At 45.1% G+C, this 18688-nt stretch overlaps 1 protein-coding gene across 2 annotated transcripts in view; it reads left to right on the plus strand.

Moving 5' to 3' along the window:
* The window catches only part of FER1L6 (fer-1 like family member 6), a 135868-nt gene that overhangs the window by 101451 nt on the left and 15729 nt on the right, over positions 1-18688 (plus strand). For both annotated transcript variants that reach the window (XM_066379448.1, XM_066379449.1), the window contains 8 exons: positions 171-210; positions 1418-1533; positions 3607-3738; positions 4905-5030; positions 8384-8511; positions 12845-13015; positions 16061-16221; positions 18535-18677. In XM_066379448.1, the coding sequence (XP_066235545.1) occupies positions 171-210; positions 1418-1533; positions 3607-3738; positions 4905-5030; positions 8384-8511; positions 12845-13015; positions 16061-16221; positions 18535-18677 (1017 nt within the window). The remainder of the gene's footprint in view (positions 1-170; positions 211-1417; positions 1534-3606; positions 3739-4904; positions 5031-8383; positions 8512-12844; positions 13016-16060; positions 16222-18534; positions 18678-18688) is intronic.

Genomic DNA, 18688 nt, shown 5'->3' on the forward strand with positions numbered 1-18688 from the left:
GTCTCAGGTCTTTACAGTGAGGCTTCATTTGGGGGCCACCTTAGGGACCGTTTGAATACTCTTTTAAAATGGCATCTCTGAGAACACAGAAGGATTTGAACTCTTGGCAGTCAGGGTTAATAAATGAGGCATGACAAGGTGGATAATCTTGTCTCTGTCTTTTCTCAAAGGAAAAGGAGAGAAACCCCAAAGAGAAAAAAGACAATACGGGTAAGTAGCTGTTCTGGGGATATTCGGACATGGAATAAGGCCAATTGAGTGAAGAATTATGAAGTGGAAGCCAGGGAGGCATGTTAGGGTTGTACTCCCTCATTTCCCAAGTGAGGAGACCATCTCAGGAAGGTGACAGCACTTTATATAGGTCGTTCAGCTAATGTGAACTGGACTGGGACCAGATGCCAGGTCTCCTGAATCTAGTTCAGTGCTGAAATCAACCCTTTGGCTCATATCCCTATGTTGACCATCTTAATGTGGAAACAGCAGAGTAAAAATAGAAGTGAGCTGGGATGACGGGCCAAAACCAGCACGATAAACTCTAGTAGAGGTGACCTGGATTTAGCTTCCAAAACTCAGTTTACAAGGATTGGATGGATCTGGTTTGGCAGAAATCAAATGAAAGAGATCTGAGATTAGACCGCAAATTTGATTCGAGCCAACAGAAGGTCTTGGCCTGAAAACAGCAGTAACACCAAGTAGCCAGTGCTGATTCAGGTGACACCGATGGAAGTAAGAAAACCAGAGCCAGGCTCAGTCCCTCAGACCACGCCTAATTAGCATACTTCATCCTAAGCCCATCTCATGACATAAGCAGCACTGTCTTCATTTTGCAGATGGCGACACAGAGGCACAAAGAGGTTGAGTAACTTGCCCAAGTTTACACACCTAGAAAATAGCAGAGCTACCAGATTGTCTCAAGCAGTTTATTGCTAGAGCCTGCTCCTAAAAATTCACCGAATAGTCTCTCTAACGACAGTCCTGACTGTACAAGACCCTTTAATAGTTGAGCCTCAGGTTATTAAATTAGATGAATCTCAAGTTCCTAAGGAGATCTGAGAGGGAATGTGACTTGAAGCTTTGGAATCAGCCCATCCTGGGGGCCTGTTCTTTGCTGGTTGGATGATTTCCCCACCTCCCTCTGTGCCTCATTTAAGGAATCCTTACATATACCAGGACAGGCCAGCACACCATCTGGCTCCAGGATATCTGTTGACATTGCGTCCCTACATGAGTGGCATCTCCCCTGGTTCTGTAGTGCACAGACTATATATAGCCATCTGCAGCAAAACATCACTAGTTCTTTTTGAAAAGAAGCATCATGACACATGCCAGAGCAAAAGGGGAAAGAGGGAGCTTGACTTGGTTTCATCACATCTCAACAGCCGTGAGGAGTCTAACACTTTACGCTAAATGTCCACAGAGACAAATCCCGATGAGGTCGTGGTGAATATAGAAGAAAGCCCAAAGAAGAAGAAGGACAAAATACTCAAGAAGAAACTCAAGGAAGATGAAATCCCCAACCTGGCCGTCATGAAGGTCTGTGGACCAGCCATTGCTGCTGCAGACGGGGTGGGAAGCCCAGGAGGGGCTTCTGTTGGTGCTTCAGTCGAATCCTAGTGACGCCTTTGTCTGAATAACTTACTTTGTCTTTATTATAATCATTGATGCAGAGAGATAAGGGTTAACAAGCACGACAGTCAAGACAATGGAGCTTGCTAATTTTCTGCTTTCTACATCCTCATGGTATTAAAAATGGGCATAATGACATTGGTTAGTCTGGATCCAGCCAGGTAATTAATAGTGTATGAGTCCCCATTGTTGGCTCACCTCTTGGAACTTGACATCATCATGCAGATGTGTGCACACTCAAAATAGCAGGAATTTTATTTTATCTTATTTTATTTAGAAAATTAAATTTGACAGGGTGACATGGATCAGTAAGAGTATAGGAGGTCCTTGGGTTACAACAGTCTTGACATACAATATTTCAAATTTATGATGCTCACTCCCATAAAAACTTTTAAAAATTGAGCCATGAGTGTTTTTGGCTAATGCCGTTAGCATTGTACTTATGGACTACATGGGTGAACTAGTTTGGTTGCGCACGGCGGAAGAACACGCAGTAACGCAGCGTATGAGTGAGGGAGTTGGCGTCCCTTAGTACACCTACCTACCTCATTTTGGACTGTTAAAAGTGCAAGGGTTCCATGTGTGTTAGGCTAGGGTGTGTTTTGACTTACACCAAAATTCAGGTTTTGTCTCTGTTGTAGGAACGGAACTATGTTGTAACCCCAAGACCCCCTGTACATAGGTTTCAGGTGAACATTTCTATAGCATTTGAACTGTTGATTATGTTGTGTACCCATCACCCAAAGTCAAATCAGTTTCCGGTACTGTATTTGTCCTTTTTTTTTTTTTTTTTTTTTTTTTTTTTTTTTCTGAAGCTGGAAACGGGGAGAGACAGTCAGACAGACTCCCACATGCGCCCGACCGGGATCCACCCGGCACGCCCACCAGGGGCGATGCTCTGCCCCTCCGGAGCGTCGCTCTGCTGCGACCAGAGCAACTCTAGCGCCTGGGGCAGAGGCCAAGGAGCCATCCCCAGCGCCCGGGCCATCTTTGCTCCAATGGAGCCTTGGCTGCGGGAGGGGAATAGAGAGACAGAGAGGAAGGAGGGGGGGGGTGGAGAAGCAAATGGGCGCTTCTCCTATGTGCCCTGGCCAGGAATCGAACCCGGCTCCCCCGCACGCCAGGCCGACACTCTACCGCTGAGCCAACTGGCCAGGGCTTTATTTGTCCTTCTTTACTCCCTTCCTGCCACCCACTCCCCTATATCCCCCTCCCCCAGTAACTTCATTTTTATCTATTGTATGTCCATGAGTCTCAGTTTTATATCCCACCTATGTGCGAAATCATACAGTTCTTAATAGCAGGAATTTTAACTCTTAAATCAATTTTGCCAGATCAATTTTAACATTAGCCAGAAACTATTAGCTAGAGGCATATTGATAGATATGAAAACTGTGAGTATGAAAATTATGTATCTATATAACAAATTTAGAAAAGTGATTTTGATAGAAAATTTGAATAAGTGGTTTATTTATATTGCCTTACCAAAAACTCAATTTAATTTTGCATTTCTGAAATGTAAATATATATAATTTCCCAATTGGAAAACTCATGTTTATATGCATTATAATAAAAATATTTTATCATTTTATATGTGTTAAGAATTTGATGCTTAATAAATTTGATTTATGTCTTCAAAATATGAGTTTATATCCAAAAACCAATGACATCAATAGCTATTTAAAAAGTATTTCATATTTGTTCTTTTATATTATACTTAAAATTTTTAGTTTAGCTCTACTTCTTGGAATTTCAAAGTTTATCAAAAAGGTTTTATAAATTTTAGAGGGATAGTTTGATCTAGGAATGCTGAGTCAACCATATTCCTTATTTTGCTGAAGATAAATTAACAGCGGCCTCTACCTTTTTCCAAGGTGTGGGTATCAAGTCTTGCTTTGGAGAATGTGGGCATTTCTCATTAACTCAATCCTGGGCCTCCTTCCCCTTGTCTGAGCACACTCTTCTTCCTTCTCCCTCAAGATATATGATGGCGACCTCGAGAGTGAATTCAACAATTTTGAAGACTGGGTGAAAACCTTCGAGCTCTTCAGAGGCAAGTCTATGGAGGACGACCATGGCCTTGATGGAGACCGAGTCATAGGGAAGTTTAAGGCAAGTTCCAGAGTTAAGCTTTTTATTTGGTTCTCCTGTCCATAAATACCAGATACGACTCAATTCTATTAATGGGGTTATGATGCCAGATGTGTATAAGGAAAACCCTACATCTTTATACAAGACTCTCCTTAGAACCTCACAAGACCCAGCTCCAGTCTTTTGAGATCTTTGGTTCATGGCCAGTCAGGTGGGTTGGAACTCAGTCTAGTGCAGCGATTTTCAACCGGTGTGCCGCGAGAATTGTTTAAACATACACTGTCTGACTATTTAGTCAGGGGCACTGACCTCTTTTCACTTAGATTGTCAAATAAATAAATGGCAACCGCCAACATAAGAATAGCTGTCTGGTGTGACTTGATCAGAATTATACCTATCTTTATACTTGTTTGGTGTGCCACAGAAGTTTAGTAGTCATTCACGTGTGCCATGAGATGAAAAAGGTTAAAAATCGCTGGTCTGGTGGGATATAAAGAGAGAGAGAGTTGTGACCTGAAAGAATCACTGAATTTTACTTTGCTCTTCCCACCCCTATCAAATGTCTAAGTTCTGCAAACCTACCAGGTGGTTGATTAAACTAAGCAAACAACATACACCCTTCATCTGGCAGAGTTACGGCGTCAGCATCACAAAGCGGTAACGGACACTAAGAACGTGCTGCATGCCGGCCCCTTTCTGGGCAGCGCTGTGTGTTGTGTGCTGGAAACAGCATGGGTGCTGCAGTGTGCCAATGCGGGTTTGATCCTGGTTATGATACTGACTATTGATAGCTTCGTGATCTTGAGCAGCACTGAGCCTGGGTTACAGCATCTGAACATCTCAATACTGCAGCTGAGGAAGAACGAGCTGACAGGAGAAAGCATTAGCTCGGTACCCACCCGTCAAAGGCACTCGGTGTTTTACCTGACGCTCCTATTCATGGTCCTCACATAACAGCCCTGCGGGGAGGTGGTACCGTGCCGACACTGACTCACTAATGTACCATGAAGAAGCTCAGGTGTCAATAGGTTACGTGAATCTCCAGAGGACACCGGAGGCCCAGGAAAGTGCCAGCCCAGGTCCCGTCGGGCCCTGGTTGTGCTCATTTATGCTCTCTGTGGGTTTTTTTTGGGGGGGGGGGGAGTATACGACATCTCCTTTCAACGGGTCTCCCTTTGCGGTTCCAGGGCTCTTTCTGCATTTACAAAAGCCCCGAGGACTCCAGCACTGAGGACAGCGGGCAGCTGAGAATCCAGCAGGGGATTCCGCCCAACCACCCCGTCAAAGTCCTGATCCGGGTGTACATCGTGGCGGTGAGCTAGCCTCCTTCACTCTGAGGGGCTGTCCTAGTCTGCTGGGGCTGCCGTAGCAAAACGCTGCCGACTGGGTAGCTCACATCACAGACATTTAGTTTCTCACAGTTCTGGAGGCTGGGAGTCCGTGATCAAGGTGCCATCAGGGTTGGTTTCTGGGGACGCCTCTCTCCCTGGCTGGTAGATGTCCACCTTCTCGTTGTATGCCCACATGGCTTTTCTTCTGTGTGCACACCAGACAGAGAGGGAGAGAGAGAGAGAAAGAGAGAGAGAGAGAGGTCTGGTGTCACTTCCTCTTCTTAAAAGGCCACTAATCTAAATAGATTGGGGCACCACCCTTAAGACTCCTTTAAGCTTAATTAACTCCCTAAATGCCCTATCTCCAAATACAGCCACGTAGGGCTTCCACCTATGACTTTTGAGACATCACAGTTCAGTCCATAATGAAGTTTGGTTGGTAACTTGGACACTTACTGGCTGGCTCCCAGGCTTCATTTGTGTGGCTTTATTTTCTCTCTGGCTTTGCTTGCTACCTGGGAAGGAAACCAACCAGGCCGGAAACAGGAAGCTCACAGGCAAGAGTGTTAAAAAGACAAATAGGGCAGCTGCCACTGTGAAATCCGCCCCCCACACCCCCAGGACTACACTTCTGCACTGTGGCAGTCAGAAATTTCATTTTGAATGTATTTCCAAGAAAAATATTGTCTGCCCTAGGCTTCCTACTTTCTAAATATGCAAGCACTAAACTTTAAATGTGAAACTTTGGGAGTTGATTGCCAGGAAGCTCGGGGCCAAATCTAATTCTCAATCAAAAGCAATTGTCTGCTGAACCTTTATGATTCATGTATATATTTTCATCTCCTGAACTTGGAGTAGATTTTCATAATCTTATTTGACTGTGGTAGTCTTATGTTAACTCTTTGCCTGCATTGCCTGTATCCTTTAAAAAAAAAAAAACAACATAACTGCCGCATAGAACAAAAAGAATTCTTCTTTAGTGCTAAGGGAGAACTAAATGTTCCCCTTCCCATCATGCCGTTCTCATGTTTCCTTCATCATCATTGCCGTGACCACCACGTGTCAGGCCTTATACTCACTAGGGATGTTGAGATTAGAAGAATTTGTAAAGACTCCCTGGCAATGCTGGGTAGTCTATTCTAAACACCCACTCACAAGATAGTTTAAACTAACCTTCTCTAAATGTGTTCAGGTACCAAGATCACTCGTGTCTTGGTAGATATGATTTATATGCATTTCTTAGAAACAGATCATGGGTACAAATAAGTTTGAAAAGGACACATGTAATGTTTTTCCCTTCACCAACCCCTGAGGTTCACTAAGCTCGTTATTAGCACATTCAAGGTTCTGCAACTCCCAGAAGCAAAGAAAGCGATTTAACTGTTGAATCTTTAACAGCAATTTCTGAACTTACTGCCCCAGACCTCTTCTCCCTCTACGGAAAACCCTGCAGAACTATGGTTCTATAGTTCTGGGGAAGCCAGAAATAGAGGGGATGAGCAGTATGAGGGAAGAGAGAGAGAGAGTTTGGGGGCTACAGAGATTGGGGAAGGATCATTACTTAGTCGTTCATTCAGCAAACATCGGCAGCACATTTTTACGTGTCTGGTACTGTTAAGATCAAGGCCAAGGACTCCAATCCGGTCCCTGCTGAGGAAGCAGCACGGAGCAGAGAGGCCTTGGGCTGGAATGTGAGGACAAGCAGGACTTGAACAAATGAAGAGTCGGGGGGGGGGGGGTGGCCCTGGGCTGCAGGGGGGAGGATAAATTCACTGCCGTAATGGATGGTGCATGCTTTTCATCGACATTTCTAGTAATAGTGATTGTGTGGGTTGCTCTCTCACGCTAAGATTTAATCAACTCACTACATAATAGCTTAATTTTAAAGTCTTTTCATTTAATAAAACACTAACAAAGAAAAAATATTATAACTACTTAAAAGTTACATAAAGAAAGAAAAGAAAAAGCTCCCCACCTTTGCAACTGCACCCCCAGAAATAACTTACTTTTTTATGTATATGCAAATAAATCTGTACCTATACTGCTCACAAAAATTAGGGGATATTTCAAAATGAATGTGAAGCAATAAAATATATCCTAATTTTTTGTGAGCAATATATTTCCACTTGTCTACAACAATTCCACCTAGGTATTTAAGAGTCCAGCTTGATAACATTATATAGTGATCGCCTATTTTCTTTTTCTAGTTAGTCGTATAACTTGGACATTTCCCCAAATCAGTACATATAGGCCTTTGTTCTTCTTAGTAACCACCTCAGGTTTTCCTGAATTCATGTTAGCATTCCTTTATTCATCCATTCAGCAAATAGTAAGAAGACGGTGTTCAAGGTCCCGGAGATAATAGAGCGAACAAGACAGATTGTATCTTTGCTCTCTTGGATATTACATACTAGCTGGACGTGGTGGGGGATTAAGAAGGTATTAACATAAACAAAGGAACAGATAAGTCAGATGAATGTCAGAGAGAACTGCTCTGCGGATGATTAAAATTGGGCGAGGTGAGACAGTAAATGGGGAAGGAACTATTTTGGATTAAGTTTCCCCTTCAAGTCACTGATATATAGGTTGTTTACAAATGTGGCTATTCAGCAACACTCTAGTAGACAACCTTGAAAATACAGCTCAGTGTGCTTATGCTGACCCAGCTGTAGGACGGAGTCCGGAGTATGGGATTGTTTCTCACGCAGCTCTCATCTCGACAGAGCTTCCCCATTTGTTCAGGGTCATTCTTCGCCAGCCCCCTACCCCAGCCTTCTCTTAGAAAGGGTTTGCTTGTGATGGTTTAATGCCCAGCGCGTCCGTCTGGGGATCAGACTTCACTCTGAGAAACAGATCACTACCCAACCAGCCAGCGCTAAATGTAAAACTAACGGGGTCATGGACTCAGAGCCCATTCCTTCTGGGAGGAGTCTTTGGGGGTCCACCCCATGATTTTACAGACAGATCTCAGACCACTTAGAACCAGAAGCGGAGTTTGAATTCATGCCTTTTGCCTCCTGGTCCAGGGTACTCCTCATGACTCCCTGCCAAGCACTGCTTTTTACTGGGGAGACGACCCTGGGGTGTTGAACTTTGGTCAAGCTGATAACTCTTCTTTTAACAGCAAAACAGAGAGGCTGAAGCAGTGGTTTTTAACCTTGGCTGTGCGTTAGAGTCACTTAGGGATCTTCTAAAAATCCCAAAGCCCAGGGCCAACTAAATTGGAATGTCTGGGGATGAAACTTGGGCATATTTTTAAAAAACTCCCAGGAGGCCCCGTGTGTAGCCAGGGCTGAGAACCACCAGACCAAGGGGATTTCCTTTCTCCTCCCCAGGCATTTAATCTCAGCCCTGCTGATCCCGACGGCAAATCGGACCCCTACATTGTGCTCAAGCTTGGCAAAACGGAAATCAAAGACCGCGACAAATACATCCCCAAGCAGCTGAACCCAGTGTTTGGAAGGTCAGTGGCTATCTGGGTGGCATTGCGTTGTCCTCTCTGCATTTGCTTCTGTGTGTCTGGGAGTGAAGGACTGCTGTGTACACGAGTATGCATCGAGTAAACGGTGGCGGGAGGTCAATGCTGACTCCTGCTTGTGATCGTAGCCAACCAGCCGACCAAACCGGACCTTCGTTGGAGAAAGGCCAAATTCTTCCCTCGGTCCCTTCAGGGACGAGGTGGTGCATGATGATCTTCATGCCTGTGGTCTTCCTAGATCTTAATCTTGCCTAGATTCAGCCTCCTGCATTTTTACAGACAAGGCAACCAAGGCCCAGAGAGGTTTAGAAACTTATTCAGGCTCACACAGCTCATGAGTGGAGGAGACAGGGCCAGAACTTTGGTCTTGTCTCCGACCAAAGGGATTTTTTCATCATATCATTTTTGCAGCTCTTTTGAGGTGACCCCTGAGCTGTACCCCCGGCTTGTACTCTGTTTTCTTGCTAAGTGTTTTACAAAGCACTGCATTTCTGCATGTCTAGGTGAAGCAGGCATCCCCAGGTCACAGAAACCCTACCACCCCCACTATCTTCTACCAGGTGTGTCATACCTTCATGTTCCTTGCTTGAGCTGTGCACTGACGGATGTTAACTTTTGAGCCAAGTACATATGGGTTTCCTTCTGCTACATGCAGGCTAGAAAACTTTATGCAAGTGGCTTAACCTCTCTGATCCTAGTTTTCCTCATCTGTAAAGTAACAACAGTGACCCTGGACTCTCAGGTGCTTTAGAAGATTACATATGTAGCACCTCACCCATTGTCTATGCTAGCCCGTAGGAGATACTCCTAACACATTAGCTTTCTCTCTCTCTCTCTCCCTTAATAATCAGTTTAGCAATGGATACATGGTAACTGTATTTCATTGCTTTTTTTCCCCCAAGTAATAAGGAGCGTGGGCTGAAATCTCCATCAGCCTTATTTGAATTCATTTACATTTATGGTCACCACCTCGGACCCTCTGACATTTGATCAGCACCAGACGCAGACTTTACTGCTCCTGAGGGAATGAAACAAATGATTTTGCCTGTTCAGTTTTATGAGAATGATTAAAATGATGACAGGGAAACGCGCCCTTGTCTCCCTGATCCTGAGGTGAGGTTTATGTAATGAGCACTTCATTTGCCAAGTGCTTTGTAGTCACTTTTTATTAGCTACTCTCATCACAGAGCCCTGAATTACACTGGGTTTATTACCCACACTTATGGCTATTGTAAACAGGAGAAAGGGATGATGGAATATTCTCTCCTGCCTTGGCATTGCAGAGACTCTCTTCCAGAAGCCCTCCATGTGTAGATGTTTTGTTAGATGGGTATATAAGGGTTACTTGGGGATAAAAGTTGCTGGCTCAATCTTGCAGTGTTTCAGCAGGGAGCATGGCAGGCTTACCTCTGTCTGAAAATGCCACAGGCTCCACCCCAGCCCCTGGCACCTTGCCTGCTTTTCTTTATAGCCTCTGACATAAATTGACATGTTTATGTGTTTATTGGCTATTTCCAGTCTCTCCCTTGATGGTAAGCTCCAAGCTTGACGTGGTCTAGCCTGCTCAATGGCATGTTCACAGCACCTAAGGCACAGCATGGAACAGAGCACAGGCCCAAAAAGCATTTGTAGAATGAATGAGTGAATGAATGAATGGTGAATGAGTGAGTACATGAACACATGGATGGATAAACCTCCATCAGTTTCCAGGGAGGTGGTACGTGCCTGCAGACTTCGGTGGTTCCTCATTTTCTTAATAACCACAGTGCCTGGCTCATAGTGCATGTGTAATAAATGTCAAATGAATAAACAAAAGAATAAATAACTGAACAAAGAAACAGTGGGACATTTTTGCTCTGAAGCTTAGAGGCCCTAAATGTTTCAACAAGGCTGTTTTTACCCAGTTCATGGTGCATTCTCTCAAACCACCATTGTATCTAGAGATTGTACCTCATTGACACACCGATTAGTAGAAGCCTAGTTTTTCCCTGGGTGACTGGAAGTCCAACCATGGACTTTCTTTTTTCTTTTTTTTTATTTAGTTATTTATTTTTGATTGATTTTAGAGAGACAGAGAGAGAGAGAGAAAGAAGCATTCATTTCTTGTTCCACTTAGTTGTGCATTCATTGGTTGCTTCCCTGTATGTGCCCTGGCCAGGAACTGAACCCTCAACCTCAGTATCACAGGATGATACTCTAACCACTGAGTTAACTAGCCAGGGCCTGGTGGGCTGTTTTTAGTAGGTCTTTTTTATTTATTTATTTTTTTTGTATTTTTCTGAAGTTGGAAACGGGGAGGCAGTCAGATGGACTCCTGCATACACCTGACCGGGATCCACCCGGCATGCCCACCAGGGGGCGATGCTCTGTCCATCTGGGGCGTTGCTCTGCTGCAATCAGAGCCATTCTAGCACGTGAGGCAGAGGCCATGGAGCCATTCTCAGCACCCGGGCCAACTTTGCTCTAATGGAGCCTTGGCTGCGGGAGGGGAAGAGAGAGACAGAGAGGAAGGAGAGGGGGATGGGTGGAGAAGCAGATGGGCGCTTCTCCTGTGTGCCCTGGCTGGTAATCGAACCTGGGACTCCCGCACGCCAGGCCAACACTCTACCACTGAGCCAACCAGCCAGGGCCCTAGTAGCTCTTTTTAATGACAACCCTACTGAAAATTCAGGAGCAGTTAATTCGTGAGTGAGCACAGCTTAGGGAGATGAAGGAGCAATTGAGTAGTGGGTCAGGGCTGCCAGGGGCAGTTAGCACTAGAGAAGTTCTTTCTCGGTGGCAGCAGCCATGTGACAATTAAGGTCAGAGACAGGCAGCTGGAGGCTTCCTTGTGAGATGCCTCCAGAATCAATTAGGTTCTGTTTAAAATCCAAAACTTAGAGCCCCAGGGAGGCAATATGGTGTCTTCGGGTGGAAGACACTAATTTCTTCCCATCCAGCCCTCCCGCTGGCCTGCTAGAGCCGCCTGTCAGGGACGGTCACTGGAGCTGTGGAACCCCTCTGCTCTCTTCTCTCGGGGCACGCCCCTCTGCTCTCTTCTCTCGGGGCACGCCCCTCTGCTCTCTTCTCTCAGGCCACGCCCCTCTGCTCTCTTCTCTCGGGCCACGCCCCTTTGCTCTCTTCTCTTGGGCCACGGTGATCGGCGCGGGCTTAGCTGTGACTGCAGTCTCTGCCACACTGGGGAGCGAGAGGCAGGGCTCCGTGCTTCTGACCAGGCCGGCAGCAGCCCGGCCAGGCCGGTGGACACGCAGGGAAATAATGGGCCCTTACCCTCTCTTCCTCCTCGCCTCCTCTCTGTCCCGTGCCCCCAGGCCACCCTGCCTTGTCCCAGGGCAGCCAGAGTCAGAAACAGCGAGGGAAACATTGGTGTGTCTTGATTTGGATTTCGGGGTAGTCATTTCCTATAATGCAGAGTGTCATTCTTATCTTCTCTGACGCTCAGCCTCATGGATACTGCATTGTCACAGGAAGTGCAGCAGCACTGATGTTCCCTTGGACACCTTGCACTGGTGTGGCATCCTGGAAAGAGCCAGAAAACTGGCAGTTATATTAGCGAGGTCCGATTTAGGCTCCTGGCCAAGTCATTGTGCTCTGAGATGTTCATTTCTATGTCTAGGATGTGAAGGGGTTGGATATGGTGGTCCCTGAGCCCCTGGCAGCTCAAGGACACGTTGCCCACCCTCTGCAGGTGAGGTGCAGGCTTCAGCACGCAGAGATGAGGAAGGCGGCTCCGCTCCCCGGGGCTCCCAGTCTCGTGGAGACAGCAGTCCAGTCCTGTAGTTCCGTGTCTGTATGAACTGTCCATCTCCGACGGGGCTTTCATTCCACAGAAACTCAGCTGGTACTCTTTGATGAAGCAGAAGTGGATGAGACAGGGAATGGCCATTCAATGGGCACCAGTTAAATGCCTGAAAGTAAAATGTGTGCTTTCTAAAAACAACATTTATAACCACTATGTTGTCTTCTAAAGAAGACATTTATCCCCATTCACACATAAGGAGGCTGAGTGGGATGAGGTACCTTTCCAAAGTTTTACAACCAGGAAGTTACTGATTCGAAACCAAGGTTGGAAATCAGTTTGAGACCAAAACCCAAGGTTTTTCCTCTCTATCTAGCTGTCATCCTAAGAAAGACGGCAATTGGTGGCCCACGAAAGAAGAGATTATGAGCCACTGAAAAGTGACAACAGAATTGCACATTGTTTTAGGCGAGCGTGTAGTGCGTTCATATGCACTGCAGGCTAGCGAAATGTGAGGGTGGGCAACGTTCCGTAGTCGCCACATGTTGTTGACTCCTGAAGCCTCTACTTGGACTGCAGGTCATTTGAGATCCAGGCCACGTTCCCAAAGGAGTCCCTGCTTTCCGTCCTGATCTACGACCATGACATGATCGGGACGGACGACCTCATTGGCGAGACCAGGATTGACCTGGAGAACCGCTTTTACAGCAAACACCGGGCCATCTGCGGCTTGCCGAGCCAGTACGAGATGTAAGTTTCTTTCTCCGCAGAGACATTGTTGGTGTTCTGAGGCCGTGGCCTCAGGTGGTCCCTGCTCCCGGAGCGCCAGCCGAGGCTCAGCTGGAATACTCAGATGGGCTCCACGTCAGCAGGACTGGTTTGAGGAGGACGCTCACTGCACTGGAGGGTGGCTGGGGCTGGGTGGGTTCTTCAGGAGTCAAGAGCTGAACTGTATGTGTTCACTCAGCCAGCTGCCCAATGGGGAGTCATGCTAGAGGAAGCCTCATTAACCCTTTGACTAGTACAAACGTTCATCGTCCTCATGTCTCCTGACCAGCCAGAGTACGAGCGTACAAAATTTTTATTTTAAAAACGTGTAAGGCAATATTTTAAAAAGGCAAATGTATGTTCTTCTTGTTTCCATAAATTGGTTATCAAACAAACATTATTTTAAGTTAATAAAACTGAAACTGGAACTAATTTCATTTATTGAAAAAAAAAAAACTCACTCCCAGGGATCAGTGAGCATTAAAAAAACTCACTACTCAAAGGGTTAATGTAACACAAATGTCAATATCCTATGGGAACTGAAGGTACACCAAGCACACTACCTGGAGTATCTCATTCGGTTCTCTCAAAATTCATGGTGTTATCCCCAACCTGACAGTGAGGGGAGTATGGGCCAAACTCTCACATTTCACAAAAATTTTGAATTCTGCTTAATTTGAAAATATAGACTATCAACTTTTTTTTTTTTTTTTTTGTATTTTTCTGAAGCTGGAAACGGGGAGAGACAGTCGGCACGTCCACCAGGGGGCGACGCTCTGCCCACCAGGGGGCAATGCTCTGCCCCTCCGGGGCGTCGCTCTGCCGTGACCAGAGCCATTCTAGCGCCTGGGGCAGAGGCCAAGGAGCCATCCCCAGCGCCCGGGCCATCTTTGCTCCGAGCCTCGGCTGCAGGAGGGGAAGAGAGAGACAGAGAGGAAGGAGAGGGGGTGGGGTGGAGAGGCAGATGGGCGCTTCTCCTGTGTGCCCTGGCCGGGAATCGAACCCGGGACCTCTGCACGCCAGGCTGATGCTCTACCACTGAGCCAACCGGCCAGGGCCTAGACTATCAACTTTATATGTTGTATCTGATCCCTTAAAAAATAAAAAGCTTATAATTACAAATTTTAGCAAAGAAAATATAAAAACATTCATTCAGTTTTCATGGTCTACTTTCAGAAATATTTTTCTGAACATAAAATAATATATATCCATTGTAGAAAAGTTAGGAAACACAAAAAATACAGAATAATGCTCAAATTATTCCACTCAGAGATAACTCATATTGAAAAATTTTTATGTAGTTTCTTTTAGTATTTTTTCTATGTTATTTCCCCCAAAAGTTGGATTTATACTCTCTGTGCAATTTTGTAAACTACTTATCTCGCTAACCCTTGTATCATAAGCATTTTATATTATTTGATATTCTTCAAAATCATGATTTTAATAGCTCTATGGTGTTCCATCATATAAATATAACATAAATTGATATAAGTAATTTGCCTTCATGAACTTCAGGGCATTTATATTTTTCTCCTTTATTCTATTATGCATACTGCTGCAATCAGCATTCGCACACATAAGCCACTGCACACCCCTCTGATAATTCACCCAGCTTTCATTCCATTGGAAGGAATGCATGCTTTGAGGACTTTTAGTATAAATGTCCAAATGGCTCTGCAAAAGGCTTGTCCCCAGTTCGACTCACATGAGCAGAGTCCGAGTTGCTGGTTCCTTCCTGGTGTGATTTTCAGACTAGCCTCTCCTGCTGCCCTGCTCTGCTGAGCCCAGAAAGCCAGCTCAGTTCAGGGACCGTAGTGACTGCCTAAGCCCGGGTACCTGAGAGGGTCCCATTCCCAGAAGTGATTGGCTGTTCTTACTCTGAGGCCCGGGAAGGGTGCCACAGGCCAACGTGGTGCATCCTTTGTTCAGAATAATTGCCAGACACCAGGAAACTACCAGGAAGTAAAATGGTTTTGTCAGCGAAGTTATAACTTCTGTTCACTGAAAAGGTTTTAAAACAGGACAAGGGCACCTACCTCTGTGTGTGGCCCTGGGCAGGGTTTGGGTGGACTTTCCAGGATCCTTGGATCTCTGGTACAGTGTAAGATAACTGCTTGATAGCCTTGTTTTGATTGATTTAAATGCTTAGACAAGTTAAATTCTGAGGACTTCTGTGTCCCCATGTGCAGAGAAACCCAAGCTCATCTTGACCATGGCTCTTAGACAGCATTTCTTTGCCAGTTAATAACTTTTAAACCAACAGCTGGTTTTGAAGAGACGAAGAGGTTGGAAAGATTTAGAAACTCAGCACCAGGAAAACCACTGATTAGCGAAACAACAGCATGTGTAGACGTTCCGCCTGTGTCGTGAGTCGACAGTATGGTTTGGGGGTGAGACGAGCAGAGGGAGAGGAGGGAGGACGCAGAGGAACTGAAAGAGTGAGCGAGGCTTTCCTCTCAGAATAAACAGCAGCCAAATGGCTATTCTGCTAGAAACAGCACAAAGGCTAGACAGAAATAACCTGCAACAAAATCCATGGAAACAGAAAGCAGATTGGTGACTGCCCCACGCCGGGGGAGGAGGAAGGAGCAGTCACTGCTTAATGGGCACAGCGTTTTCTTTTGGGGTGATGGAAATTTTTTGGAACTAGATAGAGGTAGTGGTTGCATAACATTGTGAATGTACTAACTGCCACTGGAGTGGTCAACTTTCAAATGGCGAATTTTATGTTATGTGAATTTTACTTTAAACTTTTTGAGTTATATTTCTTAAAAGACAAACACAACTTCTTGCCAAGGATTTTTATGTCAAGCTATTTAGAAGTCCTGCTTTTCATACAAGAATACACATACAGAGGTGTTGATCAGAAAAGAGAGAAGACAAAACAAAAGCACTAGACGAGGTGTATAGACTGGCAGGTAGGAAACCACACAGGTCATACTGAGGTGGCCCTTTGAAGAGGGACGCTGCATATGTCCTTCCAGGGGAAGCCAGCCTCACCCCATCTGCCCTTCCCCCACTTTTCAGAGAAGGCTACAATGCCTGGAGAGATGCGTCCAAACCCACCGAAATCCTCACCAAGCTCTGCAAAGACAACAAGCTGGATGGACCCTACTTTCGTCCTGGGAAAATACAGATAGGAAGCCAGGTCTTTTCTGGGAAAACAGTCTTTACCGAAGAGGACTCTGGTAACTCCCCACAACGTAGCCTGTTGACCTGGCTCTTCTGAAAAGCCTGCTTCTGGTGGTCTCTGTGGCCAGGGACAGTGGGCATCTAATGTAAAAGTAATGCATGCTCATGGGAGAAAATATGGGAAAGTAAAGAGGATAATGAAAATCACTTATAATCCTCCAAATCTAAGATAAGCATCCTGCATGCTGGTATGTTGCCTTACAGTCTGGGTATGCATGTGTGTGGGTGTATGCCGTATATCACATTTTTACAGAATTGTAAATGTGCTATATAGTTTTGTGTCCTGCCTTTTCTCTTTCCAATAGATTATGACAATTCTCTTTTGTGCTTTGAAATGGTCATTGATACTGTTAACTTCTAGGGTTGTACCATTTACTCACATTGTGTCTACTTTTCATACTGACACTTAATGCTACCATGCATTTCCTTATACATATTTTTGCACAATTCTGATGTCTCTACAGTAGAAATCATAGAAGTAGAACTGGTATATCAGAAGATAGGCAATAACCATATAAAGAACGTTATACACAATAAATCATTGGACACAACCCAAATTACTCCCATAAATGTTATACCAATGACTCTCTTATTCCAACACTAAGAAGAAGATTTTACATAAGAGCATCGTGGCACCTACCAGGAAGACCCCAGGGAGCCTTTCATAAACTTAGGATGAGAAGAAAAGTCACCTTTACTTTAATGACACAGAACAGTTTTTGCACCATCACCCTTGTCTATTTGATGCTTAAAAATTGCCCATATTTGGTGCTGTGCTTCTGAGACAAAGAGCCCAATGATCAAGGACATGCCACATGATGTTTTGACACTGCTGTGTTGATCCCATCACTGATGCCAAATTTTTTTTAACCCTGTTGTTTTGAGCCCAAAATCTTCTTGAATGTTATTACATGCAGAGTTAACTGACACTGAGATGGTGTATTAATGACATATTGATGAATTTATGTTGAGAACTATTCTCATTCATAATATACTTTATTAAGCCAATTTAGTTCCTTGGTCAATATCCTGTATTTCATGATTAAACGGTTTTGTGCCCACCCAAAACCTGAAATTATGTTCATCAAGATCAGTTCTTGATGGATTAAACCTCAAGACAAAGATTTAGTCCATTAATTACTCAATTGTTTGCATCAACTTTTATTGATTGCAATTACTACCCAGAGATTTCTGGGATTTTTTTTTCTTTTTTGTGTGTGGCAGAAACAGAGAGAGATAGTCAGAGAAAGGGACAGATAGGGACAGACAGATAGGGAGGGAGAGAGATGAGAAGCATCAATTCTTCATTGCAGCACCCTAGTTGACTGCTTTCTCATATGTGCCTTGGCCGGGGGCTACAGCAGAGTGAGTGACCCCTTGCTCAAGCCAGTGACCTTGGGCTCAAGCCAGCAACCATGGGGTCATGTCTATGATCCCACGCTCAAGCCAGTGACCCTGCGCTCAAGCTGGTGAGCCTGCGCTCAAGCCGGATGAGCCTGCACTCAAGCTGGTGACCTCGGGGTTTTGAACCTGGGTCCTCCACATCCCCATCTGACACTTTATCCACTGTGCCACCGCCTTGTCAGGCCAGAGATTTCTTTGTGCCCCTCACCTTCTTCTTCTTTTTTTTTTTTAACACATTTAGTTTCCTATGTCACATATGACCATTCTAAGCTTTGTCAAGAAGATTTGATCCTTTCAACAATTTTTACCTTATAATGCAAATAATGTTTCTACCAGTCATTGTTATCTTGAATTACCTTCTTTGGTAAAATAATGAATCAAAGAAGCTCTTCTGTGAGCAGGAGTCAGTAAGAGGGAAATCCCGAACAATAATGAGAAAAGGTAGGAGACATCCATGAACCATTTGTGCCCATTTCACTACCTAGTCTAGGGTCACCCCAATTCCCCAGGGCTTCTCACACTATGGAATTAGCAGAAAGTTTTGCATCTGTAAGAAACATATCTTCTCCAGAACCCTGAGGCCCAGCTCATGATTTCTAAACCCTGGAGAATCCGATTCAAGAAGCCCTGTGTTCCTAGACCCCTGGCTGTTCTCTGGGTCTTCTTATCAAGCCCGTCCCCTGTCTCGCTCTCTAAGCTTTCAATCCCTCTCCCCTCCCTGCCACGTTACACTCACCTCTTTCCTTTCTCTCCTCGTTCTTTTTCTCTTTTGCTGGTTTTTCTTATGCCTCGGTGTATTTAAAAGAAGCTTGAAGCGTGTTTACAAACGCATCTGATAGCCCACCCCTGTCACCTTGCAGGAACGTGCAGCTGACAGGTCTCTTTATTTTCTTTCTTCCATGCAGATGAGACGGTGGAGTCTTATGAGCACTTGGCCCTCAGGGTTTTACACTCTTGGAATGACATCCCGGAGGTGGGGTGTCAGCTGGTCCCTGAGCACATAGAAACCCGGCCGCTGTACCACAAGGATAAGCCAGGAATGGAGCAGGTACTGGCCAA

This window comes from Saccopteryx leptura, chromosome 3, assembly GCF_036850995.1.
Source record: "Saccopteryx leptura isolate mSacLep1 chromosome 3, mSacLep1_pri_phased_curated, whole genome shotgun sequence".
Classification (NCBI taxonomy): Eukaryota; Metazoa; Chordata; class Mammalia; order Chiroptera; family Emballonuridae; genus Saccopteryx; species Saccopteryx leptura.